Raw genomic sequence first — 27306 nt, forward strand, 5'->3', positions numbered from 1 at the left:
TCTGACAAATGATTTAAAAAAAGGTTTAGAAAAGGCACTATGGTAAATGGGGTAGGGAATCCATTATGGAGGAAAAAATGATTGCTTTGCCAAAGTAGGGGCCAGTTGATATTATAGAACAATAATTTGTAGTGGACCTAAGTCAGCACGTTTCTGTGATTTTTGCCAACTTCATTCAGCAGCTCATGAGTAGGAATAAAGGGAGTGTGTATGATGGAAGAAATCCAAGGTTAAGGTTTAGTATGGCAAGATTTTTGATAGGATAAAGGGACAAAGGACTCAGGAGAACAATGTGGAGTTAAATTCATCAACCAAGGTGTCAAAATGGGGAAGAGAGGTACTGAAGGCTGCAGTGAGAGTGAAGAACAGGGTCTGAAGTTGCAGCGCAGAGGGAGAGGTGGAATAAGATGTTAGGATCAGATAAAGGAATTTCAGAGTTCATGAACATGAAAGGGGGTCACATGTGAGTGACTGTGTGTAGCTGAGCAGAGATAGAGTGGGAAATGAGTAAGTGAGAAATTGAGAGGTTATGTTGTTTCAGGAAATATCAATTTGTATATTGAAGTTTTCTAATATGAGGGCAGGAGTTGGGTAGAAAAGAAAGACTGTGAGCCAGGAAATGAATTCATTAAGGAAGAAGAATGTTCTGTTCTAGAGGTCTACAGACAATGGGCACCAGAATCCTGGTTGGCTAATAAATATGTACTAAATGAACCTCAAAGGAAGAGAGCTTATTGAATGATGGTAGTCCAAAGAAAGTGTGGAAGTGGCAATGGAGAGCCACTTCCAATTCCAGTTCCCCCACAACACTCAGCAAGTTGGGGGTACACACGAACATGCAACCAATACTACAATTCATAGCCCCAGAAGCCATCTTACTCATCAAAATGGAGCCAAGTCTCAGTGAGTGCAAGGTAGAGTGAGCAAGAAAGAAAAAGATTTAAGATGCGAGCTAGTTTGTTACCCATGGAGCAGGCATTCCAGAGAGTACAGTGGAAGGAGCCGGTAGCTTTAGAGTGGAATATGGTGGGGGTGGGGATGGGATAAAAGGGGATGGGAGGATACAAGAGCAGTCAGGGGTTCAGAATCTCTGGGAGGGGCAGGGTAGGATGTGCTAGGATTACATTAATCTTTGAGAAAGAGTTTAGATAGGTTGTTGTAGTTCTTAGGAATTTGGCTGCAGGGGTGGAGTTGTCCCAGACTATATCTAGTAGCTATGTATAGCTGGAAGGGGATGGGGGAGGGGAGGCAACTGTTTTGGAATTGTAGGAAGTCAGAAAAGGTGCCTAGAGCTCTATGGAATGACTGCTTTAGGAGTCTAGGAAGCTCCCTTTCTAGGCTGGCAGGCCTAGGAGAAGCAAGAAATTCCTTAAAGCCTCAAACCCTGTAACTCAACACATTTATATACTTACAGAGGCAGTTAAGTACAATAGATACCAGTATAGTGCTACTCCAGAAGTCTGGGAAACTTGAGTGAGTTGCTAGTAGTGTGACTAAGGGTAGGCAACCACCTCTCTAAGCCTCACGAAACTCTCTAAGACCTACTAAGCTTTAGACTGCTTGGGGATCTACTTTCAAGGCTGCTCTGGCTCTTCTTACATGAAGCAAATTGTTTTGCAAATCAGCTATTGCTTTGCTTTTTTAAAAAAAAAATTAATTTATTTTTAGTTTTCAACATTCACTTCCATAAGGTTTTGAGTTCTAAATTTTCTCCAGCTTCCTCCCCCTTGCCCAAGACTGCACAGTCTGATATAGGCTCTACTTATACATTAGTATTAAACATATTTTCACATTAGTTATGTTGTAAAGAAGGATTAGAACCAATGAGAGAAACCACAAGAATGAAGAAACAAACAAAAGAGAGCAAATAGTGTGCTTTGATCTGTATTCAGACTAAATAGTTCTTTTTCTGGATGTGGATTATTGCTTTGCTTTTCATGGCAGATGTTCTATTCCCTCAAGGAGGGGTTCTTAAACTGGTATCCATGTCCATGAACTCTGTGTGTGTGTGTGTGTGTATGCGCATGCCTATAAAATGTTATATATATATAATACGCTTTTTTTTGGTCATTTTGCCATTTCTGTCACCAGCTCATTTTACAGATGAGGAAGTAAGGCAAACAGGATTAATTGACTTGCCCAGAGTCAGGCCACTAGCAAGTATCTGAGGCTGGATTTGAATTCAGGTGTTCCCGACTCCAGGTTTGGCATTCTGCACATTGTGCCACCTAACTGCCCTGGCTGATAAATATATTTCAGTATCATGAGTTTTCTTTCAAATGCTATGTATTTTATGAAGATAGTGCAGTACTCCACAAAGCTTTTTGGAACACCCTATATAAACATTATTCTGAGAAGGGTTAGTTTTGCTAGACTGCCAAAGAGTCCTACAACAGAAAAAGATTAAGAACCACTGCTTTATGTTGTTTAGTTGTTTTCATCCTGTCTGACTATCCATAACCCTTTTGGGGGTTTTCTTGGCAAAGATACTGGAGTGGTTTGCCATTTTCTTCTACAGCTCATTTTATAGATGTGGAAACTGAGGCAAGCAGGGTTAAGTGACTTGCCCAGCAAGTGTCTAAGGGCAGATGTGAACTCAGGTCTTCCTGACTCCAGGCCTGGCACTGTGCCACCTGGCTGCCCATGTCTTATGCTTTACATTTATCCAACAAACATTAATAAGGTTCACTACGTGTAATCAATCAACTAACATTTATTAAGCACCTTCTATTTGTAGGGTCAGGGGCAGCATGACAGAGTAAAGAATAGGCCTGGAAACCAAGTAGACTTTGGTACAAGTCTAGCCTCTAATTCACTGGCCATGGTCATTATGAGCCTAGAAAAGTCACTTGTCTTCCCAGGTTTCTATATAACTCTCCACTATGTTTCTGTGCCATTGCATTGGCAGAGGGAGTTTCTTCACTCAGGAGTTTCCTCTACAAAAGAAATCACAGGACCAGTCTCTAGCTTTTGTTTTATATGACAGGCACTAAGCAAGTCTCCGGAAATACAAAGATGAAAAGGTAACAAACAGTCCTTGCCCCTTAGTTTAAGATCTGGCCTGGGGATACAGTGTCTATATGCATAAAAAGTCTTTACAAAATCTAGACAGCCACTGGAAGAGATACAAAGTTCAGATAAGCTACTGTCTATCTTCATGGAGTTTATAATCTACTAGGACATAGGCAGATCATTGCAATACAAAGTAATATATTAGAGTTTAGGAGATAAAAAAATCAGGTACTATGGGGAGAGGGGGAGAGAAGAAGGTGCTTTCTGCCCTGGGGGAGTCAGAGAAATTGGTGGAGATAGCTTTTGGAGCTGGACTTTAAAGTCTGGAGAGGAATCCAACCAGCCAAGTGGGGGAGAACATTCCAGGCATGGGGAATATCTGGAGAAAAGAAGTTTACTAGACAGCAAGACCCAAGAGGCCATGAACCTCCGCCCCCACCCTACCCCCACCTCTCTGGACCAGACTTTGGCTTTGCATACAGTAGGCTGCTATAAGAGCTGAGATGAATGGTCACTGGCCACAAGTCTAGCACCGGACTGTTGTTTTCCGTGTTTGTTCTCCTCAATAATTGTGGTCAGACATATTTGTTTTCTGTCATCCACAGCACCTAATCTGCCCAGGAAATACTTGTTGGCTGACTGGTGGTTGTCCATCATCCCAATGAAAACCAAGTTTCTGGAATTTAGAGTTTACCTCTGACTTGCTCCCGAATTCCCACCCATCCCCACCCCCTTCGGTTTCCTGCCAGGACTCTGGGGTGAGAATTGTGGAATGTACAACACAATTGGAGGGCACGCCTGGCTCTGCCATGTGTCGTTCCCAGTTTGGCTACCAGGGTAGCGTGGCCCCAGATATCCAGAACCACCTGGGCTTCCATATCCCTGGTCCAGGGTGGGGGACAGTTCATTACTACACCTCTCAAATGCAAAAACAACCGCCTGGAAGTGGCCGGGATAATCGTAGTAGGAAGGGGGAGGGAGAGGGGTGGTAGTGAGTGGATGGGAGTCCAGAAGGATAACTGGGGCAGGGGGAAGCGTCAGGGGATGTGCACCTCTTCCCAGCTCCCTCCTCGCCCCTCCCCGGGCTTCGGGCAGCAGAGCAAATCCCCCCGCCCAGCTCCCGCCTTCTCCTCCCCGACATATCGATCATTCGAGGATGCGTTGCTCTCGCCTGAGGTGGGGCTGGGGGCGGAGCCAGTCTCCCAAGCTCATGCATATGGATGATGCGGCGGCAGCGGCATCTCCATTGTGCAATCGGAACCGGGAGGTGGCGGTGGCGGCGGCGGCGGCAGCGGCCCCTGGAGCAGGGCGCCTGAGCTGAGCCCCCCGGCCGGCGCGGCGGCCGCGAGGCGGCATGGAGCAGGCGGGCCGCGGAGGCGGCGGCAGCGGCAGGCAGCCGGCGAGGCGCTGAGCTGGGCCCGGAGCCGCAGCCGCAGCCGGGCTCGGGGGCTCCTCGACAGTTCCGGGCGCCCGGCCGGGAGGTGAGCGGGCCAGGGCTGGAGCTGCGGGGAGGGTGGGCGAGTTTGCCGCGCCGGAGGGTCAGGCACTGGGCCCGACGCCAGGGTGGTCCCGGGGTCTGCGAGCCCCCCTTCCTCCCGCCCCCGCCCGGGGCTGGGTTCCCCGGATCCCCTCCCGCCGCGGAACGGAGCTGCCACCCTCACCGGGGAGGCCAGGGTCACCATGGCAACGAGGCCGCCGCGGGGGCACGGGGACACGGGGGCGCGGGGCCGGCCGGAGCGAGGTGCCCGTGCCCGTGCCCAGGGCGCGCGGCCGGGCCAGGATGAGGGGCCCCCGCGGGGAGCCGCGGCAGCGCGCCCGGCGGGCCCCCTTCCCACGCCGGCGGCGGCACCGTGTGGGTGTCCGGAGCCTGCCCGCCCCCCCGGCCCCGGGCTTCCTCGTCGCGTCCCCTTCCCCTGGGCCTAAGCAGTCCTTAGGAATGGGCTAGCCAGGTCCGACGAGGCTGTGACTGTTTGCCCAGTGGAACCCAGGCGAGTGTTGGGGCGCTCCTGAGCCTCCCTCCCCCCGCTACACACCAGGCGGCTGCTGCTTCCTTTGCATGGGAGAAGGGGGGTTTAGCATCGGTGATGAGCAAGACCACCCCATCCCCCTTCTGTTCCCTTCCAATCTCTATGTTGGGACATACCTTGACTGAATTCCTTTCCTTGGGGTGGTCTTACGCAGAAATGACCCTATTGTTAGGCAGAAATAACCCTTTTGTCTCCTGAGATTTTCTCTTTCGCCCAACTTGAGCCATTGTTTGAGGTTTGATTGGGGAAAACCCAGTTGTTCTGAGAAACCAAGGGGGTGGAAGGGGGGCCCTCTGGGAACCGAGATTTTACTCATCATTCAGTACCTTCCTTACCTGTGTGTGGTGAGAGGAGTGGGCCTTCCTGGATAGCTTCTCCCTTTACAGATAGGTATTGCCAGGCCTACTTTAGTTTGTCTTGCCAGGCACACTTTGGTTTTTCTGTCCCATCTTCTTAGAGGCTTCCCCATCCCAAACTCCAATATGTGTCCACCAGTATAGTCTGTGACCCTACATGGGCTGGTCCCAAAAGGTGCTATATATTTTTCCAAGGTAGACTGTTTACCTTTCCAGTCCCCTGCCATGGCCTCCTAGAGAGCACACCCCATTCCAGAATGGGGAAACTGAAGCCTGGAGAGGCTAGAATTAGGACACTCAGGGGTGGAGCATAAAATAGCAGTACTAATAATAATGTCAGTAATAATGTCTTTGACTCAAAGTACTTCGTTTGTATTATTTATTCTCACAGATTTTTACTTAGAGAAGATTTCACAGGGACATCTACAGAATGTCATAAATCATGAAGGGTACAGATAGGGTGAACCTGGACTTAATCACCAAATCCTGGAATACTAGAACTAGGGGGCACTCCTTGAAGCTTGAAAAAGGTAAATTTAGGATAAATAAAAGAAATTCTTATTTTTCATAGTAAACTTAAAAGAACTAATTATTCCAGGAGATACAGACTAAAAATATGAATGTTTTTAAAATTAGCTAAATTAATAGATGATAGATCCGTAATGAGTTGTTAAGGGAAACTAGAATATTGTTTTTTGGGGGGTACATCTCTGATATTTTATGATTCATATCTAAAAGAGCAATTATGCTATTGCATAAAAGATCCCATGGGATCCATGTTAGACCTACAGTCATGGACTGGCAGGCCATGTTTCTGACCCAAGGAGTAGTTCTTTTGTTCTTATTCACTTGACAGTCCTATGAAATAGACAGGAGCAAGAACTGTTTCTCTCCCCCTTCACCTCCATTTTGCTTATTGGAGAGTTCAGGTTTAAAGTGATTAAGTAATCTGGCCAAAATCACTGTGACTGAAGCAGCATCAGAACCCAAGTATCCAGGCTCCTGCTTGATGCTTATTCTAGTAGCTTATGCTACCTACCAGAAATAGAACACAGCCAGTCCAGTCACACAAGGCTGTGATCCTTTCTGGTAGTACAAATTAATCCTCCTTCTCCCTATATTACTTGGGACTGAATCAAGGGAATGTTTCATTTTCTGTTCCCCACCCCTGTCAGGAACTCTTCTGTCCCATCATCGCTGTCCTGTCTGTAGTCTTCTCTCAATTCATCTGGTCTCCTTTGTCCCTTCTACGGTTACCTTTGCCACCTAGAAGCTACAAGGTAGAAGTCTGTAGCTGAAAAAGTCCTATTAGCAGCTTTTTGCAACCTCTGGAGAATGAGTTGCCACAGGGCCATCCTCTTGGGAGTCTGGTTGATTAGGTGGGAAAGCAGAGAGGAATTGATCCTGTTGCTCAGCTTCGAAGAGGAGTGAACTGTTACTCCTGTTCCCATTTGAAAGCCTAGGCTAACTAGAGTGGAGCCTGAAGAGAGTCTAAGTATATGGAGACAGACTTAGAGAGTGCCTCTGGAGCCATACAAAGTTAGTACCTGTAGGGTTAGCCATCAAGACAGACACTCAGTTTAGAATGCCTTTGCTCTTTAGTAGCTTAAAGCTGTCTTGTCTTTTCCAGTTACTTAGGAGATTTTGGGGAATCTCTTCATCAATCAGCCAGGTGCTTTTTGATCTCAGATTGTTCATGGTGAGAAAGAAGGCTAGAAACCATGTTTTCCATGTTCTCCCATTTCAAGATGGTCTGAATTTCTCATGCTATTTGACTGTACAGATTGCCCCTGTACCCCAGTGTAATAGCATTGGGGGTATCAGTCTGTCCCTGTTATCAGTGAAAGTAGGTTGAAATGCTGCCTATTACAGAGAAAGGAACTGTATATGGTGCCAATAGAGCAAAGGGAAGGGAAGCCAAGAGATTGTTGCTTCTGTGTTTTTCTTTAGGGGGTATAAAACTGAGACTCCTTCTGGGTTCTGTTGTTCCTAGCTCTGTTCCTGGGCCCAGAAGGATAGAGAATGAAATCTGCCTCCATCTCAAAAGGATTAGGATGATGATCCCCCAAGCCTTTCTTTTTTGTGAGTAAGAGACAGCCTGGTATGGTAAAAAGAAAACTAGATTAAGACTCAGGAGACCTGAGTTTTAGCCCTGGCTATATACCACCAACTTGTGTGACATGGGCAAGTCACTTAACCTCTCCAGGTCTCAGTTCCTCATCTGTAAAATGAGGGGTTTGGATTGGATGATTTCCATAATCCCTTCCAGCCATAACATTCTGAGTTTCTTTGCCAGGAGTCTGGTCAGTGTGCTGAGGTTCTGCAGAGTGTAATGAATGGCATTAGAGTGGTGATTTTTTTTTTTCACCTTAAAAAACGACTCATGGAAATCTGGAGGGAGCTGTCCACTGTGGAGGGGACCACAGAAATTCACAACAATTGAATATGGTAGAAAATCACCTTGTCTTATGTAGGATTTAGGTTGGGGGAACTGAAAATATCTGTGGTCTCCTGTCCATGGCAGGAACTTAGTTGATTTGGAATTCCCCAAACCCATGTGATAGCAGGCCCCTTTCTTCTCTTCAGCTCCAGCCTGATAGTCTCAAGTGAGGACCCAGTTCTAACACTATCCTGACCAGAGTCCTGTACAATATCCTAGGTAAGCTGAAATGATCAGGTACACTACAGAACAAACCTTCTTCTCCCCAGGAAAATTTCTTTGCCAAACTTTCAGGTTTCCTTCTTAGATCCCTTGCATTCTGGGAAAGCAGAGAAGCATTACAAGGACCTTTATGGTGGAAGAGGGGTTGTAATGTTTCTATTCATTCCTGAGAGATAAAGCTGGGTTTGGGATTAGATTTAGCAAACTGATGTCCCATGTAGCTACCTTCAAAGAAGGAAGCTTGTGGGTTAAGCCTAGCTTCTAGTTGCTTGAATCTCCCCACCCCCCTTCCTGTGTGTCATCCCTGCTTCAAGGATTCAGGGAAACCTCAGTTTTGTCTGGCCATTACTGGGACATTCCAGTAACTGGACCAGCTGAATCTACTTTTCTTTATCCTGAGGTGGGTGAGCTCTATCTTGGGGCCCCAAAAGTGTACTGGTTCCTTAAGGGCCATGATCAATTTGATGTTTTGTCTTTGTGTACTTCATCACCTCAGCACAGTATGTGCACATGGTAGAAACTCAATAAATCCTTGTTGAATTGAATTTAGGCCCTGGGGATAAAAAGTTATTGGGTCACTGCTTTTCCAGCTAAAACTTGTAGAGTCCAATGTGAGGGGGTAAAGCCTTGACAGCTTCTGAAGTTGATAGTCCTGATCCCTTAGATCTTGGAACACTTACTGATGGAGAGAGAGGTGCATATAAGGAACAGGAAGGGGTGGTAGGAGGTAGGTGGGCTTGGCCTTATGCTGCCTAGAATTTCCTAAACCTAACTGGCAAGCTCTGGAGCCCAGTCTTCCCCTCCCCCTACTGCTCTTTCAATTAAACTGCATGTACTTACTTCCCTCTGGGCCCCTCCCTGTGACTGCCTTGCAGCTGTCCCTGGCTAGAAACATGCTTCTGAAAGACCCTTGTGAGCTGGGTTACTCTTAAGAGGCCTTATTTGCCCAAGGGTTAGGACTGGGAAGCCCCACGTTCTATGAGGAGAGAATAGTTGGGTCTTTGAAAGAATGCCTGATCCTCCTGACTCTTCAAGGTTGTGGCGGGGAAGATAGTTTTTTGTCTTTGATAAAGAACCCCATTTCCGGACACTATGTATGAGACAGACTTTCTTCTCCTTTCTACACCTTCCTTCCCTAACTAAGTAACTCCACAGTTCTCTAGGAAATTGTCTTGAATTCTCTGAGCTAGAAATGAAACTTCCCCTTTTCCCTGTTACTTTCCTGTCTAATTCTAGTTCCCCCCCACCCCCGCTCACTAGTCAGACTACAGCCATCTAGAGTCTTAGTTCTAAACCTGGCTCTCAGCAGTTTCTTCATCTCTACAATTAAAAGTTGTAAAGTGGTTAGAAGAATTGTTTCCCACTCCTCCCCCCTCCCCCCCAAGCTGGAAGTTATGCATAAAGTACTTTGAATTGCTGAGTGGGGGTGGGGTTGAGATCAGTGATTTGGCTTTAGTTATGATTCTCTTACCCAACTACTTTGGGTCCTTGGTATTTTGGATGGTTCGTGATGACTTTGCAGTTCTCCACCCCTGAAAGGCAACTCCATTTCAATATATCCCATCATTGTCAAGAACACAGAGGCTATATCTAAGACTACAGTCTCCTTTGTTCCTTACTATGGGACGCAAAGGGCCAATACTGCAGGTAGGCTCCCTTAACAATTGAAGGACACTGATCCACATCTTCTACCTTTTATGGAACTTTTAAAGGACCAGTTGAAACAGTCTAGTAACCTCCAGTCAGGGGAGGGGATTGTTTCCCTGGTGAAATTAATCCTTTGATTCCAAAGAACTAAAATAGTGAGAGGTCAACAAAGAAGCATTTTGACCCTCCCTCCCCCCCAAAAAATAGCTGGACTCGAAAGGATTGAGGTTTTACTGTTTCAAATTAGAAAACATACACATAAGAACACTGGGCTTTGAGTCAGGAGAGTTGGGTTCTAATGACCCTAGACATGTCACATTTGCTCTTCTATAAAAGGAAATGGACTACATGATTTCTAAAACTCCAGCATTTGAAGGGTTTTTTAATTCTACAACTACTGTAACGGGTGTATGTGTGTATGCACTGTGTGTTTATGTATGCATAGATACACGTATATTTATGCCATTATCCCTAAGAGACTTGTCTTACTATTCTGCTCTTCCATGTATCTTGCCACATCTTGGGCCTCCTCTATTTTTGTTCTGCTACTCTCTGTCTTTCACAGTGTATCTCTTAGGTACATGGTCTTTTCATGAATTCTTTAATTTTTTTCACAATTGGCATTTTCCACATTGTCCCTTTTGCTAATTCCCTGGCTCACAAATGTTTCTGCATGTCTTGGGCAGACTTGGCTGCTCTTTGGAACACTGTCATTCTTTTATGTACTTTGTGTCTTAAGTGCATCATGCCTCTTGTTTGCAACATCTCTTGTGCAAGTCATATCCCCTGTGTGCTTATGCCGTGTGTGGTTACTGACAATTACTCATGCTGTATGTTTGTGACAGATGGGAGCAAACACATACCCTCTGACAGATGGATGTATACAATTCCTCAGACGGACACACATGTTCAAAGTGTGTGTGCATGTCTTGAGTGTGCATCTCTGCAAACATCTACCTTCATGTCTGTCTCTGTGAAGGCCTTACCTCTGTGCTCCTGCATACTCTGCCTTGTTCTTTATCCCAACTCTGGCTCTGCTTCCATCTTCAGTGGCCAATATCAGCCTTTTTCCCTCTCTGAAATGACTTAGTCTTACCAGCAGTAATGCACACACTCTGCCTAGGAGGCTGGCAGACTGCACAGAAGCCCTCAGTGGGATGGCTGCTGCCTGTCTAACACAGAGCACAGCTGGCCCAGGAATGGGAAACAGAACTAATGCCCCCCTCCCCTATTCTGGGAGGAGGGGAGAGACTGTGTTAAAGGGCTCACACTGGATTCCCAATCTCATGCTCCATGTGCCTCCTGAGGTGACGTCTGTTTGGCCTTAGGAGAAGGAAAGGCAGCTGGCTTATGTGCTCCTTCAGACACAAGAGAAGGAATTCTGTTAGGGAAAATGTCCCTTGTTTCCAGGGGATTGGGCAAGGGACTAGAGGCAGAAAGACCTCGAGTCTCTGCTCAACAGCCAAAATTCTGTGTTTCATTTGAGTAAAGGTTTTGTTTTTTCCCTCTTGTTTTTTTCTGACCTCCCATGCTCTATCCCCTTTTCTTCATGGCATCAGCTCCTGATAAACAGTAGTATGGTGGTAGCTCCTGCTTGTGGTAGTTAAACCACATTGTAATTCCTTGGACTCTGCCCTTCCCCACTAATCCTCTCTGACCTTCATGACCTTGGGTAAGATTCTATTCAGCACCTTTTGGAAGAAAATAATTGTCAGGTTTCTTTGGCCTTGTTTTTCAAACCCCAATCTGAATTTTCTGGGAGCCGAGCTGTTGCCCTTTTTCAACCCTGCCTAACCTCAGGAAGCTGAGCTCTGAGGACCCTTGCTCGTATTGGCCTTCTGGCTCTTGAAGCCCCTCAAAGTCCCCAAGGCTCTGTCTTACTTTTTCCATGATTAGTTCCTTTAGGGACATTTTCATTTGTCAACTATGGAAATCCCATTGAGCAGGAAATCACTGTAGTATCAGTCTTTCACCTCTGTTCTCCTAGCAAGTGATGGTAAACGAGCCAGCAGCTCTCCATGGCCATGACAACTTTCCCTTCTTTACCTGCCCTCTCCATCCACTTCTCCAAGTTGTTTCTGATGGGACCCAGTTCTTCTCTCATTACCCACCCCTGAAGTTTCTGCTGAGAGAAGCTGAGGTTTCCTCTTTTTATATGGACACTGAAATACAGGGAGGAAAAGCTTTATATAGAGGAGAGAGAGGGGTGAAGACATTTGTGCCCAAACATAGCTTCCTGGGTCATTCATACTAGTGCTCTGGGTGCCTGTGTGGTAGTAGCTGGGCCACATGGGGTTAATGTACTCTTCTTAGCTGAGCTTGCCAGGAGCAGAGGTTTGCCAGACATGGGCAGGACGCCAAGTTCCTCTAGCTGGCCGAGACACCCTGAGTATGGCCCCCTGGGTCCCTAAGCTTAACCCTGCCCTGCCTGGGGTGCCCTCCATGTGCTTCATACCCATCTAGTGTACACTTTGCTCATGAAAGAAGAGCCCCAGGGACTGCACTAACCAGCTCCTGAGCCCCCAAAAGAGCACACCTGGGAACTCTCCCATTCAGCTTTCCTCTATTCATTGTAGTGGGGAGGGAATGATTCAATTACTGTAACTTCCTGTAAATTTCCTATATCATCTTCTGTTGAATTTTCCCTCAGAGATGACAGTGTTTCTCTTTCTGTCACAGCAGCTTGGAGGGGCTGAGTTCCAGATTAACCCCATTGAGGTCAACTATATTCAAGTCCCAGACCCCCCGTCCCTCACTATACTTCACAGCCAATGAACTCCATGAACCCAATGAAACCTGCCCTCCCCCCCACGCCACACGGGTAAGTACAGGACACTCCCATTCCTCTGTTGGACCTTGCTTAAGGCCAGGACCTGTGTGGTTGGTCTGTCTGAGTCATGATTATACTCTTCACTCCCTATCTTCCCTGGAATGACCTGTCCCTGTATCCAGCCTTCAGTTCCTCTCAGAACAGTGAATACCTGTACTATCAGGCACCCTTATGCCACCTAACCTCAAGATTGTGCCAGTTCACTGTCTGGAACTTGAAATGTGTTCTTTACTAGCCTCTTTCTCCCACAGTGATGGTTCATTTGCGTATGAGTCTGTTCCTTGGCAACAGAGCACCAATCAGCCAACAGGATCACTCTCCGTGGTAACCACCGTGTGGGGAGTCAGCAATACATCCCAGAGTCAGGTAAAAGCTTCCCACCCAAATATTCAGGACTTAGTCTGCCACTCCCCCAAGAAAAATCATAGACTATCAGTTCCCTTTAGTCTCCCTCATAACATTGTTCTATGGTGTCTTTCTTGTAATCTCTCAACCATCCTCAGTAAATCCCCAACCCCAACATTCCTTAATCTGACATCCAGGCCCCTCTGTTTTGAAGTGCAGAAAGTTATCATATTGGGCAAACTAGTCTGTTACTTCCCTTTAGAGAAGGGCTTCTTAGCCTAGGGTCTATTGATCCACAAGCATTGCAAGGAGAAATTTCAGGGGTTTCATAAACTGGGATGGGGGAAAACTGCATCATTATTTTAGCATTTATGTATCTAAGATCATTCGGAGAAGGGTCCATAATACAGAAAACCCCTGATGTAGTGGTTCTTGGCAATGTGAGTATTATTGCTTTTTATAGGTTTTGGGAAGCCCCATGGGCCCTGGGGGGAACCCCTCTGGTAGTCCCATGATGCCTGGCATGGCAGGTGGCAGCCCTGCTATGAACTCTCCTCAGTTCTTGGGGCAGCAGGCTTTTCCAGAAGGTGGTGCAAACAAGAGTTATATGCAGCAAGGAATGTATGGCCGTGGCAGCTACCCTGGAGGGCCTGGCTTTCCCACCAGGTAAGCACCATTTTGTAGAAGGGGTTCCTGTCCAACTCTTGAATTTTTCCCATTTAGAATTTGGGTCTCTAGTTTACAACATCTAACACAATGCCATGTACATACTAGGGAAGTGAATCATTATTTGTTGGTTAATTGTACATGTACAGACTAACTGTGCTGCTCCGCTGACTTCAAATATGACCTAAAACATTTGAAAAAAAATGAATGAGATTCCATTCTGCCTAAGAAGTTAGGTAGCCACGTGCCATTTTCTGAAAGAACACAAATCTTAGCCTTATGTGGTTAATAGGAGGCTGCTTCTGAGCCAGGGCAGAATGGAGGTATAATCTTGTGTCTCCTGCAGCTACACAGGCAGCCCAAGTGGCCCTGGGGGCCTAGGTCTCCCCTCACATGCCACCCGACCCTCCACTGACTTCACTCAGGCAGCTGCTGCTGCTGCTGTGGCTGCTGCTGCAGCTACTGCCACTGCTACTGCTACTGCCACTGTGGCCGCTCTCCAGGAGAAGCAGAGTCAGGAGCTGAGCCAGTATGGAGCGGTAAGGTGCCTTCCCTGACTACTCACCTGGCCCCTGTGTGCCCAGATTGAGGCAGCATGGTGTAGGGGAAGGAGTACTGGACTGAGAGCCTGGGTTCTAGTCCCAGTTCTGTCAGTAAACAGCTGTGTGACCTTGGGCAAGTCACTTAACTTCCGAGTCTCAGTTTCCTCATCTGTTTAAAATAATCAGTTCAATAGGTTTTTAAGGACCCTTTTAGCTCTAAAAATGGACAGTTCTGTGAGGTCACTGATAAAACACTGACTTAGTCTGGGTCCTCATCAAAGCACAAGGAGAGGGTTTTTTACTCTTAAGATGGACATGCATGGGGGATAGGGTGGGTGGGGTAACTGCTGAGGGCTATGTGGTTTCCCTTGCACCTTTCCCTTCACACTTCTGGGAACCTGGGGGAGTCTACTGGAGGAAGGGTGGGAGGGGTACCAGATGACATATCAGGCTGTGGGAAAGACAGTAAAGAAGTAGAGCAGTAAAAGACCCAAGAAAGATACTGTAATATGATAGAGGTCAGATGGGATGGTAAAAGTGTTGTGCTGGACTGAGGGATAAGCAAGATTGATGGGGAATTATTCTCACTTTCTTTCTCTCTCTCTCTCTCTCTCTCTCTGTCTGAGTTATTTCTCATGGGTGGGGCTTTGGATAATTCCTTTTTCTCTCTCCCCAGATGGGGGCAGGACAGCCCTTTAACAGCCAGTTTCTGCAGCATGGGGGTCCACGGGGGCCCAGTGTCCCAGCTGGCATGAACCCTGCCAGCATAGGAGGGGTGATGGGCCCCTCTGGTATCTCCCCCATGGGTATAAACCCAACCCGGGCGCCTGGAATGACTCCCTTGTATGGAGGGCAGCGACTGCCCCAGCATGGGTACCCAGGGGCTCCCCAGACACAGCAGATGCCCCGACAAGGAGTCAAAAGAGCCTATTCCAATGAGGTGGGTACGGGGAAAAGGGAATTGAAAGATCTGAGAGTTGCTTCCCCCCAGGAATAGCTCAAATTCCTCAGTTACGGATGTTGATATTCTCAGCTGGTTTAGGTTTAGGCAAGTGTAAAGGAGAATGAACAGATAGGTTGAAGTGAGCTGTCCAGTGCCCAGAGGGCAGATGTAGCAGAATCCCAAACAAACCCAGGCATTCTCCCCTCAACCCCCTCCCCACCTGACCTAACCTTGTATTCTTTCAGTGATTAGAATTCTGTATTCCATGGCCCTTGTGCAAGAGAATGGTGGTCTTTCAGGCAGTTTTTTTCCCTTCTAGATGCCTTTTCTCTAGTCTTCCTTATGCCCTGTAGTTACCTTTGGGTATCTGTTTTACCTCTTTTTCAGGGTTATCCAGCACAGCAGTATATGCAAGGTGGCCAGTATGCTCCCAGCGCTGCCCAATATGCACCAAATACTGCACAGCCATCAGCACCCTCCCCCTCATACCCTGGGCAGAGGATGCCTCTCCAACAAGCAATGGGCCAATACCTGTCCACCTCCAGCTCAGCAGGACCATATTTTAAGGTACACAGCAACTGCTAGCTTGGCTCTTAAAATTATAGTTTGGAAATTCCATCTAGAAAATAACTGAAGAAAAGTTATTTATAAGTGTCTAAGCCATCTAAGTACTCCTTTTTTATTGTTATTTTTTTTAAATTAAAAACACTAAGCTTTCCATTTTACTCTAGAAAAACTAAAGTATTATACAAGGACAACCTTGGTATCACTCCCTCTATGGAACAATGACAGTGCCCAGATCTTTGATCTACTACTCTTCCGGAATGGCGATTTTGAGGATTGCTTCTGCCATGACTGAATGAGGCGGCAAGAGGAGCCTTGAGTTCTAGAGCTGGGAAGAGAGCTGCAGGGACGGTGGTGCTTAATTTGGTACCATACACTGCCTGCTCTGGACCTTTTCTCTTTCTACTCCCCCAGTTCTAGAACTAGAATTCTAAATTCAGTTCTAGAACAAGAATTAGCAAAAAGGTTCCTACAACTGTATATAATAGAAGTGCACAGTTTCTCATAATGAGCTTCTCCCTTGTTCTTTTGTATGTTGAAATGTTTGTTGGTGATTTATTCAAAGTCTATATGTAGACTGGGGTAGGTGATCCCCAGGGTCTTTCTATTACCGAATATTGTGCTTCTGGCCATCCTTTGGTATTCAGGTGTTTGAGGGAATTCTGCACTAAAGGTACAGGCCAAGGCTCTCCTTATAGATCACTGACACAGTTTTTTGTCCCCAGCAGTCCACAGAGCAGTTTAATGGACAGAACACCAACTTTAATGGAGGGAACTTCAACAGCTACAGCCAGCCCAACATAAATGGGGTATGATGGAAATGGGGCCCCCTTGTGAAGCTTGTTTGACACCAGGGGCCAGAACATGAGGAGCCTTTGAGAGTTAAGACCCCCCCCCCCCAAACACAGACTCACACAGACAAAATTCTGTTTTGACCCAGTTATCCAGTCATTACTTGCCATACTAGCTTTTGTTTGTTTTCCTACAGCCCACCCGATCAATGCCCGGATACCCCAGCTCCCCACTGCCTGGGAACCCTACGCCCCCAATGACTCCTGGCAGCAGCATACCCCCCTATATGTCTCCTAGTCAAGAAGTCAAGTCTCCATTCCTGCCTGACATTAAGCCCAACATGAGTTCCCTGCACCCTTCTCCCCCTGGTAAGTCTTGTTCTCTGGGTTTCTAAGAGTCTGAACTCTCAGAAGAAAGATTATTGAAGGCTAGGTTGGGAATGAAGACAGTTTTCATCTGCGCATGGGAAGACCTGAAAATCATTCAGTGACTATAGGAGATACTGTGTTACCTAGAAAAGCCTTTTTTTTTTTTGCTGTGATAATCTTTTTTAAAAGATTTTTATTGGTATCTTTTTTTTTTTGTCACCTGCATTTCTCATTGTATTTATTCCTTCCCTTTCCTGAACTATCCCCTATAGCAGACTTTTTAAAAGAGAAAAAAAAAGTTCAGCCAAGTTCTCCAACACATTGAAGAAGGTCTATGTAGTGCTGCACAGCTATAACCTTCTGCAAAGGAAAGATGAATTTATCTTTCCCTAAATCTCTTTTGAGGCCAAGCTTGGTTCTTATCATTTCCAAGTATTTGGTTATTGTTGTGTTGTTTCCATTTCCATTTTCATAGTCACTCTGTATATTGTTTTCCTGGTTCTGCTTCCTTTACTTCTTATTAGTTATTAGTTTAACCATATTTCTCTGTATTCAATTCATCATTTCTTACAGCACAGTAATATTCCATTATGTTCATGTACCACAACTTGTTTAACCACTCTCTACTTGATGGGCATCTGCTTTGTTTCCAGTCCTTTGTTACTACAACAGTGTTGCTATAAATATTTTGGTGTACATGGGAGTGTTTCTTTTTGTCACTGACCTCTGTGGGGTCTGTGCCCAGCAGTGGAATCTCTGGGTTGCTAAGACAGTCTAATGAAGAATTCAGAGAAACATGGGAAGACTTGTGTGAACTGCTGCAGAATGAAGTCAGCAGAACCAAAAGAACAGTACACATAATGGCTACATCAGTGTAAATGAAGACAACAGCATTCAGGGTGTACAGTGGTCAGTATTGATTCCCACTGACTGACTAAGGGTAAAATGTACTTCCTTGCTGTTAAGAAATGGTAGAGTAGAAGAACAGAAAAAATTACATGTGTTGTCAGTCACAAGCACTGTATTAGATGGTTTTGCTTAACTTTTTTATGTCAAACTGTTATAAGGTAGTGGGATTTTTTTGGGGGGAAGTGACTGATGTGTCAACACATTTTTTTTTTTTACATCAACCTTAAGTGGATGGAGTTTTAAAAAAAACCAACAACAAAACACCAAACTAAACAGTTCTCTTAGCTGTTTTAGAACCATGACAGACAAGAGTTTGGGAATCTGAAAACAGTCAAGAAACAAAGTGAGGGGTTTACCCTTAAAACTTGAGAGTCATTAGGAAAACCTGAGGAGATCTCTGCCTTTCATCTAGCCTTCCATATGCCATAGTGCCTGGGGTGGGCTCCCCCCCATGAAAGGTTGGCAGGAGCAATGGTGCTGGGCATCGAAACTGGGGGCCCCCTTTAAGGGACAATGGAACCTTCAGCTCCGAACATTCTGTGACTGTTGAAAATGACAGTTGAGAATGGGGGTGCCCAAACGCTGCCCCCAGCATGGCTCATCATGGCAGCATAGTGCAAGAGAGAAGGGGGGGATGTGCCCTGGACCCCCTTAAGAACCAGGAGGAAACTGGGCCTCATGCTCATCCCTTCAGGAGAGAGGGCTGCATGAACCCCAAGTCCGCGGTGCTGGTTGGATGCCAGCTGGGCTCCCCCAACCACCCCTCTGCCCAGCACCGGCTCAAGTTACATGTCTGCTGGCGCTGGGTGTCACTGGCGCCTGTACCCCCCACCAGCCTCTGTCCCCCCTTTGCAGGAAACCCATGTGATGAGCTGCGGCTGACATTCCCAGTCCGAGATGGGGTGGTCCTGGAGCCCTTCCGTCTGCAGCACAATCTGGCTGTTAGCAACCACGTCTTCCAGCTCCGCGACTCGGTCTACAAAACACTGATGCTGAGGTGAGCGCCTGCACTGCTGCACTGCCCTTGGGACCCCCACCTTCCTGCCATCCTGTTTTTATTCCCAGTTCCCAAATTTCCTGAGTTACAGGCTGTTTGTTTCCTCTTCCTGGTTCAGACCTGATCTAGAGCTACAGTTTAAGTGCTATCATCATGAGGACCGCCAGATGAATACCAACTGGCCTGCATCCGTGCAGGTGAGTGTCAACGCCACGCCCCTGACCATCGAGCGCGGAGACAACAAGACGTCCCACAAGCCCCTCTACCTGAAGCACGTGTGCCAGCCTGGCAGGAACACCATCCAGATCACTGTCACCGCTTGCTGCTGTGTAAGTGACCCTCAGGCTACGTGGTACATGGGAGCGGGGAAGGAGGAGGTGGGGTGGGCAGCACAGCCAAGCAGACAAGAAGCACAGATGAGGGTTAGTGTGTCTCCACAGACAGTACAGACTTGAGGCACACTGAGTATGAATGTCACTGCCTGATGACAGTCAGGGTAAAGCTGCTAGGTCAACTGAAGATGTCCGAGTTGTAGGTTTTATCACTAAAGGAAAAGGTAGTGGATTCCCTTCCAATCCCTTCTCTATTCCCACCAAAAGAGGGACACAGAAGCATGTGCTTCTACTTGTGCTGTGCTCATTAGATTTGGAGTTGATATTCATTTGTACAAATGGTTAAGAAGGGCCCCTGGGGATAGGACCATGCTCCTGGAGTCCTGGCTCCTCACTGCAGAGATGCCAGGCCATGTGCCAAGATTGGATCCTTGCTCTCCATAAGGTTTCTTAGCCAGTTGTGGAGAAGGAAGCGGGAAAAACCTCCCCAGATGGAGGCTACACCACCTCAATCGATATTCAACATAAAGAGTTATAAGGAGAAACCCACCCCACCCCACCCCCCCGCTCCAGGTGTATCTCTGCTGCTCAAAGGAAGTCTGGAGAATAGGCTCTTGCAGGCCAAATTGTACAAGGCTCTGGAAATTGAACCCAGACCCAAAATAAACAACAATACTTATTGTGAAGAAGGAAGGCTAACCTTCATCAGACTTCTCAGACCCAGTTTTTCCTGTTTTTGGTGGAGAGATGGGGACTAGGAATAATCATTTTGATTAATTCAGGAGGAAGGGGGATCAGTATCTCTTTTTTTTCCTTTACAAGTAAACCCTGGGTAACAGCAGCTGTGCTTGAGGCTTCTAAATGAAGGCCAATGTGAGGAGATCTGTGTCAAATAGAGGCAGCCACCTGTGTTCCAAATGGGGCCAAAGGAACTTTTATCCCACACCTAAAGACTCACAGGGGAGGGGGACGCTACAGGTATCTAGCTTCTTCCCTCTATTTCCTTTTCCTTTACCCAACACCAGCCCTGAAATTCTAGGAGCTAGACCCGGGGGCTGGGACCCAGCAAGCGGGGCGTCCTCAAAAAACCAGTCTCTGCCCTCTTGACCTGGGCCTTTTTTTTGTGCAGTCGCACCTCTTTGTGCTGCAGCTGGTGCATCGGCCTTCGGTGCGCTCCGTCCTGCAGGGCCTCATCAAGAAGCGCCTGCTTCCAGCGGAGCATTGCATCACCAAAAGTGAGTAGCGCCCAGCCCTCTGCCAAGCCCTGCCATGAGCCTGCCTTTGTGGGGTAGGCCTGGGGCTTCAGAAATCCTGTTAGCCTCCAAGTCAGATGACTATTTCAGATTTGTCATCATGAGATTTGACTCAGGTGCCTAAATAGAAATAGCCCTTCCCTATTTATATCCTTGAAATATCCCCAGCTTCCCTAAGCTCAGGAGCATCTTATGTGTTTTCCTCCCAATGATCAGTAAAGCGGAATTTTAGCAGTGGCACCATCCCTGGCACCCCTGGACCCAATGGAGAGGATGGTGTGGAGCAGACCGCTATCAAAGTATCCTTGAAGTGTCCCATCACTTTCCGAAGGATTCAACTCCCTGCCCGAGGACATGATTGCCGCCACATACAAGTAAGATGATGGTGATAGATTATTGCACCTCTTTTTTCCTCAGGGGAGAATTGGGAACTGAGATCCCTTGTTTATCTGTCATACCTTGAGCACAATTTGAAGATCTAGAAACTGGAAGACTAGGATAGGAGGCTAAAATATAGGCATTAGCATGTACTACTGAGGCAATGTACAAACAAACCCACCTCATTCACCTTGGATACTTTTTACATCCTTATGCCTTATTATATGTTCTTGTCTATCCTTAAGGGGAAGGGAGTCCCCACCCCCTGCCACTAGAATGTGAGCCAGCAGGGATCATTTCATTCTTTGTTACATTTCTCTAGTACTACCATAGAGCCTGTTGTCACATAGTAGGTGCTTGATAAATACTTGTTAATTAATTGACTATATCTGATCATTTTTGTAGTGCTTTGATCTAGAATCCTACCTGCAGCTGAATTGTGAGAGGGGAACTTGGAGATGTCCTGTCTGCAAGTGAGTATAAGGGATTATGCCTTCTGGAATATTCATGGGGTTGGGAATTGGGTGTGGAGGGTACCAAAAGGCTGGGGGCAATAATGATAATTTGCATTTGACATATTACCTCCTAACATTGTGAAATAGTAAGGCAAGGTAAAGTTAGAGATGGGAAAATTTGAATTTCATAGACATGAAGCGACCTCTCCAAGGTTTCTCATAGGCATTGATTGCCCAGAGAATGTGGTAAAGAGGAGGGCATCTCTGAGGCAGAGACCTTGTTACTTCACTGATAATGTATCCTCTGTTTCTTTGCAGTAAGACTGCGTTGCTGGAAGGCCTGGAGGTGGATCAGTATATGCTGGGGATCCTTATTTACATCCAAAAGTAATTCTGATTGGACTTGGAGAGATTTTGAACTGATTTTTTTCTGGGGCCACCAGAGGGCAGTCCTAGCCACACAAGACATAATGCTGAGCCATACCAAAATCTTTTCACCCATGTCACAGCTGGATCATGGAATCCTCCCAGGAACTGGGCCCAGTGCCAAGTCAGGGATCTTGTATCCTACTAACTTAATGATGCTGGGTGCACATGGTAGATTATCAACAATTCATTCCAAATCAATAAGGATTTGAGTTGGAAAATCTCACTTGAAACTCAAGGGACAATAGCAAATGGCTTATACACATTAGGTACCCAGTAATTGTTTGTTAAATTGATTTGGGCAAAGAGATTCTCAGAACTGAGGCTTAGTGAAATGGAAAAATGATATAAACAGCTGAGGGTAGGAATGTATAAGATTATCAGTGAAGATGTAGCATGTAATCAAAAACTGATCGTATGTGGACTATAACCTATTCTTGTGTGTCCCCTCCCTTCCCTAGTTCAGACTATGAAGAAATCACCATTGACCCCACCTGTAGCTGGAAACCAGTGCCCATCAAGCCAGATCTCCACATTAAGGAAGAATCAGATGGGCCGGTTCTGAAGCGCTGCCGCACCATGAGCCCTACCCACATGGTGATGCCCAATGTCATGGAGATGATTGCTGCTTTGGGCCCTGGATCTTCCCCCTTTGCCCCACTGCAACCTCCCTCAGCCCCTGCCACCAGCGATTATCCCAGTCAGAGTGAGTACCAGCCTGGCTATTGTTTCTTTTATAGTTTGGAGTAAGAATCCTCAGGAACCTGAAATGGCAGAGGGACACTGTGATGACCCTGTCAGTCCTATTCAATATTTGGGGGACATTTAAATTTCAGTAACCTAGCCCTGTCTGGGATAGAATGTGCATAAAGTCTGACTTTATGTGTTCCCTTCCCACTCAAGAATATTTACAAAACCTGTTGCTAACAGTAACAATAAAGGCTATCCTTTCTCTTTCTGAATAGTTATATCTAGTGTAGACAATGGGAATTGTTTTCACCAATAAGTCAGCTCTTTAAATAAAACAAAACAAAACACACACATTTTTTGTCAGTCTTCTTCCATCTTAAGTGCATTTTAAAATTTAATTTGCCCAACATCATTGATTTCAAAATAAGTGCAAGCCACAAAAAGGCAGTGTTATTTTGAAGAATGTATCTCACAAAACAACTTTTGTTTTGCAGGTTCTAACTTTTCAGGCCCAGGAAACTTCCCTGATTCTTTTCCCCCCACCACACCTAGCACCCCAACCCTTACTGAATTCGCCCCAGGGCCACCACCGATCTCGTACCAGTCAGACATTCCTAGCAGCCTCCTGACTCCAGAAAAGCCTCCAGCTCCTTCCATCCCTGGACAGGTCAGTACAATTTTGGGGTAGGGTAGGGGTGAAGGAGTGGCAGCTTAAAGCATAATTCCTGGTCTCTATATCTACAAAAGGAGGGAAACAAATGAATATGCCTCCTCCTGTAATATTTCACTGTGTGGCTTCCTCCTTCCTATTCAGATGGCACCATCAGGCCACATGGACCCATCTCACAATCCTGGCCAGCAGGGGCTACACAATCCCAATCTCAGTGCCCCACCAGGGTCACAGCTCCATCACCGGAACCCGCCCCCCCAGGCCCGGCAGCCCTTGGGGCCATCAAGTGGAGCAGGTCCTAGTGGCGAGTTGGCCTTTAATTCTGCTGCCAGCATGATGGGGCAGCCAGGGATGACCGGAACCGGAGAAGGGCCAGAGCCAGCTCTGGATGTGAGTATAGTTCACCTCTTATTAACCATCCTCTCTGAGAAACAGGAGACTCAAAGTCATTGAGAAAAGAGTTGAAGATAGGGAACGAAAGGTCAGTTGTGTTTCTTGGACACAGATTGTTGACTTAGGGCTGGAAGAAACCTCAGAGTTCATTCAGTTTTCATGTTTTACAGATGAGGAAAAGGAAATCCAGAGAGGTGAGATTTAAGGAAATGCAGCTTTCTTTTATTTAGTAAAGGCATTGTAGCACAGTAAATAGAGTTAAACTCCAAGTCCAAAAGACATGGGTTCAAGTTCTATAAGCCAATACAGCTCTCCAAGATGATAAATTGTGAAGCAGGTGCCATTCTGGATTGGCAGGGCTCCCTCACTAACATGTCCAAGAGTTCCAAACATGCCCCCACCCCTCAAACCATAGCTAGGCCATGGGACAGAGTGAATGGAGCCCTAGACTTAGACATTTGGAAGAACTGAGATCAAATTCCACCTTGGTTGGCAGAGGGAGCTCCCAACAATTCCAGTCATAGATTTTTGACTGTCTGTGCAGCAGCTGGATTAAGATTTAAAACATTGTTTTCACAGATATTTTATAATGAACATATCAAAGCACCAGCATCTGGAGGGTTGGCCCTGTAATTATAATTAGAGGGTTTGTCTCATAAATCGATATTGCTGAAGTAGTGGAGAGTGGCATGCCAACTGGGTTCAGCTGTGGAGATAGAGGACTCAGACTCTGGCTCCTGACACTATTCACTTTTATTTCAGCTCCTCCCAGAACTGACCAATCCTGATGAGCTGCTGTCATACCTGGGCCCACCTGACCTCCCCACCAACAGTAATGATGACCTGCTGTCCCTCTTCGAGAACAACTGACCCTTGATTTCATTTGGATCCCCCAGCTTAGGCTGGTCTCAGAACTGCCAAGCCCACTCCTACCATCCACTCATCATTGCCCCTCAGTCCTTACATACTCACAACTGTTCTCCCTCATCCAGAGGCAGGGAAACTAAAAGAGTTTCAGCTGCCCATACGTCATGCTCACCCAACCAAAGCCACTTCTGTCGATGGTCAGACCTAGTAGCCACACATAGTGGCTGGCCATGTCAGTCCGTCCTTCCTATCTGTTATCGCAGTTATTTCTGTTCAGGCCCTTCTCTCTCAGCTCTCTGCCAACACCAGGACTGAGGCTTCTTTTCCTTGGACCTGATGTATTCTTTACATCTTCCCACTGCACAGGCCATCTACAGTGTCTGTCCTAGCCGAAGCCTTCCCCCATCCTTACCCTGACTGGTACTAGCCCTCTGTCTGACTCTGGCTTTGAGCCTTCTGTTTTATCTTTCTCATGAATGTGGCAGAGTTGGGAGAGAAATCGAGTATGGTCTGGGCCTGTGGACTCTGGGAGGGCCCTAGGTTTTCTTCTTCCTGGCTTGATGATGAAGCTCTACTAATTCATCTTTAGTAGTCATTATGTATGTGAACCTAAAGGCTCCAGCAAGCCCATGCTACCCTTAATTGGGTACCAAAGGGCTTCATGCAGACTGAATCTCTCCCCTCAGCCTTGTTCTACCTGTGGCACCCATGTTCCCTCTTCCCCACCCCAAGCCCAAGTGCAGGAGGCTGTGTTGGGTGGGGTTAGGGGGGGAGGGAGGTGATTAATTACAAAGCACAAAATGTACATAGTGTAGAAACACTAAAAGCAGGGAAAAAAAGAAAAAAAAAGCTATTTAAAGGAAAGTGAGTCCCTCTGTTGTACAGCCCCCCTGGTTCCCCTATTCTTTCCCTTGTTCCCATAAATGTGCATATTCCCTGACTTTGTATGAGTGACCATTCCATTGGGGAGTAGGGGTCCCAAGCTTCAGCCCTGGCAGGGAATATACTTGATGGGGGGAGTTGTTATTCACCAGGATGTAGAAATTCTTTGGCTGTGCCCTTCATCCTCCAGATTTCCCTTTCTGCAAAGTAAACAAGTAACAGCCATGTTTTTAAAAAGCCACCTCCCCTTTACCTATATCCCTAGGGAGAGAATCCAAGTGGTAAACTGTCCCTTTTTGGAAAACCATTGCATCCATCTGGCTTATGGGGCCAGAGCTGTGTGTGTGAGCAGTACTGCCCAGGGGGCCGTTTTGTGTATCCTGTTTCAGTATCTATATTAAAGGATTCCCTTTTGGTGGGCCTTGATTGACTCACCTCCTTTGTGGGGAGAGGGGATCAGGGATGCCTATGCTTTTATTCTCCCTTCTAGGAGCTAGTAAGATAGGGGTAGCTATTAAACAACATGGGTAGATCTTTGCCCCTGCTCCTGGTGTTAGAATATGGTTCACAGTCCTAGATTCTGTCTAGCAGATCAAAGAGCCTGGTCTTCTCAATTCTAGTGTTCTGGGGCATAAGCATTAAGCTCCAACTATATGCCAGGCACTGTTAGTCATCTGGGATTCAAATATGAAAAGACGCTCCCCTCTAAGGATTCTGATTTCTATTAACTTTGAGTCTACCTCACCACATCATACTCAGCTGGTAAGGAGGTGGGAGACTTCGTGGAGGCCAAAGCTTTTCTCACTTCATCTGTTAGTACCACACTTCCTATTCTGTCTGCTCCTACTCCACTGGCAGGGGAACTGTTCCAGCCTCCTCCCTGGCCAAGGTTCAGTTATTCCAACCCCCATGGAAAATTCCCTTTTCTCCTGGAATTTTCCAAGTTTGGCTTCAACCTGAGGGTGATTCTATGAACCATAGCCAGGACGAAAAGGAAATCTGGACTCCCTATAATGGAGATTTGCCAGCTTTAGTCCTTCCCTGGGGATAAGATTCAGAGAGACAACTGCCACCTTGGAGAACTAGAAGGAAAGGCAAAGATGACTGGTCTTTCTATACAATATCCTGGAAAAATGCCTTCTTGATGGAGCTTGTTGCCTCATTAAATGGTATCTTAAAATTGCTCCCTTGGCATGGATTATGATGGAAAAATCAGGCTGCAGAGAATGGGTGTGCTAGGAAGCTGTCTAATGGAACAATGAAGAGAGAGGAGCTACTACTATGGGGTTGGAAGAGGCATGACAGGGCGTGTTGTGCATACTGGGGCATGGTTGAGACAAATAGGTTTTTTAAAAACTTGTGAGGACTTGAAGGAACCAAATGATTTGTAATCAACTTTTTCCTATCAGTAGTACGTTGGCTGCTGGTGCTTCACTGAACCAGCATCTCAATTAGCCAAGCTTGTTGGGAGAGGGCTTCATGACATAAGGAGTTCATACCACTCAAGCAGACAAATCCAAATGTGGTTCTTCTCCATTTTTTGAAATTCTAAACTTAAAACACCAAATAAAATTTGCATTTCTGTGTGAGTAGTAGAACAAGGGAGGAAAAAAAGGATTGTGCATGAAACAATCTTGATTGTATATAGCTTTTCTAGATCTCAAATGTATTCCCACTAATACATTTCAGCCTCTTAATTCTCAGTATGTAGGTCCCTCTAATATTATCTACAGTCCCTGTGTCAGTCAATAAACATAAACATGTGCCAAGAACAGTGCTAAACACTGGAGATACCAAGAAAGCTAAAAGGCAGTCCTTGATCTCAAGAAGCAAACAGTCTAATGGACTATGTGTCGGTGGTGGTGAGTGGTTACATTTCTGGTCTATAATGTCTATGTAATGGGCTTTCCTAGTCAGTGAACTACCCACTTCGGAATATTCTTAAACCCAACCAAAAATATCTTCAGGCGACAACCGTACCCAGCCCACCCCTTGTTGGCTTTGAATCCAGAATTTCCACTCCCAGTGAATTTTCTTCCCACCCTTTCTAACTATTCTACTCGTCTTTCCCTTCCCACCTGTGTGGGTGGGTCGATCCCAAGGGAATGGACTGAGACAGAGAAAGTAACTTGCTGGGGTTCACCTGATATTCCCTCCCTCATTTTCATCTTCATGAATACAGTAGTATTTATTCCCTACCCCCACATAAGTCATGAGTCACCTCTATTGTAGCTGCAGGGCATCTAAAAATAGCTATTTTCTTCCCTCTTTTCTCACCTCTCAGGTCAGGATCTTAGTTA

At 46.3% G+C, this 27306-nt stretch overlaps 1 protein-coding gene across 13 annotated transcripts; it reads left to right on the forward strand.

Moving 5' to 3' along the window:
• The first annotated feature begins 4335 nt into the window (after positions 1–4335).
• ZMIZ2 (zinc finger MIZ-type containing 2) lies at positions 4336–25432 on the forward strand. Of its 13 annotated transcripts, none has more exons than XM_072633766.1 (22): positions 4341–4493; positions 5787–5925; positions 7389–7477; positions 7982–8054; positions 12384–12525; positions 12786–12900; positions 13343–13545; positions 13892–14084; positions 14764–15027; positions 15418–15597; positions 16320–16403; positions 16583–16754; positions 18519–18660; positions 18779–18989; positions 20122–20227; positions 20462–20619; positions 21029–21096; positions 21397–21465; positions 21966–22210; positions 22689–22861; positions 23009–23254; positions 24020–25432. In XM_072633766.1, the coding sequence occupies exons 5-22, from the start codon at positions 12476–12478 to the stop codon at positions 24125–24127; spliced, it is 2787 nt and encodes a 928-aa protein (XP_072489867.1). In that variant the 5' UTR covers positions 4341–4493; positions 5787–5925; positions 7389–7477; positions 7982–8054; positions 12384–12475; the 3' UTR covers positions 24128–25432. The 13 variants fall into 13 exon arrangements, with proteins under 13 accessions (XP_072489875.1, XP_072489867.1, XP_072489870.1 ...); XM_072633769.1 differs by having other exon boundaries at positions 12387–12525; XM_072633777.1 differs by having other exon boundaries at positions 4342–4493; positions 16323–16403.
• The last annotated feature ends 1874 nt before the right edge of the window (positions 25433–27306 follow it).

The sequence above is a fragment of the Notamacropus eugenii genome, chromosome 1 (assembly GCF_028372415.1).
Source record: "Notamacropus eugenii isolate mMacEug1 chromosome 1, mMacEug1.pri_v2, whole genome shotgun sequence".
NCBI lineage: Eukaryota > Metazoa > Chordata > Mammalia > Diprotodontia > Macropodidae > Notamacropus > Notamacropus eugenii.

Bases quoted from the DNA above. Each gene is read 5' to 3' on its own strand.
- ZMIZ2 (XM_072633774.1), top strand. From the start codon at position 12,476: ATGAACTCCATGAACCCAATGAAACCTGCCCTCCCCCCCACGCCACAC. The intron at 12,526-12,785 runs GTAAGTACAGGA...TTTCTCCCACAG, and splicing joins CTCCCCCCCACGCCACACGG to TGATGGTTCATTTGCGTATG. The intron at 18,661-18,778 runs GTGAGCGCCTGC...TTCCTGGTTCAG, and splicing joins TACAAAACACTGATGCTGAG to ACCTGATCTAGAGCTACAGT.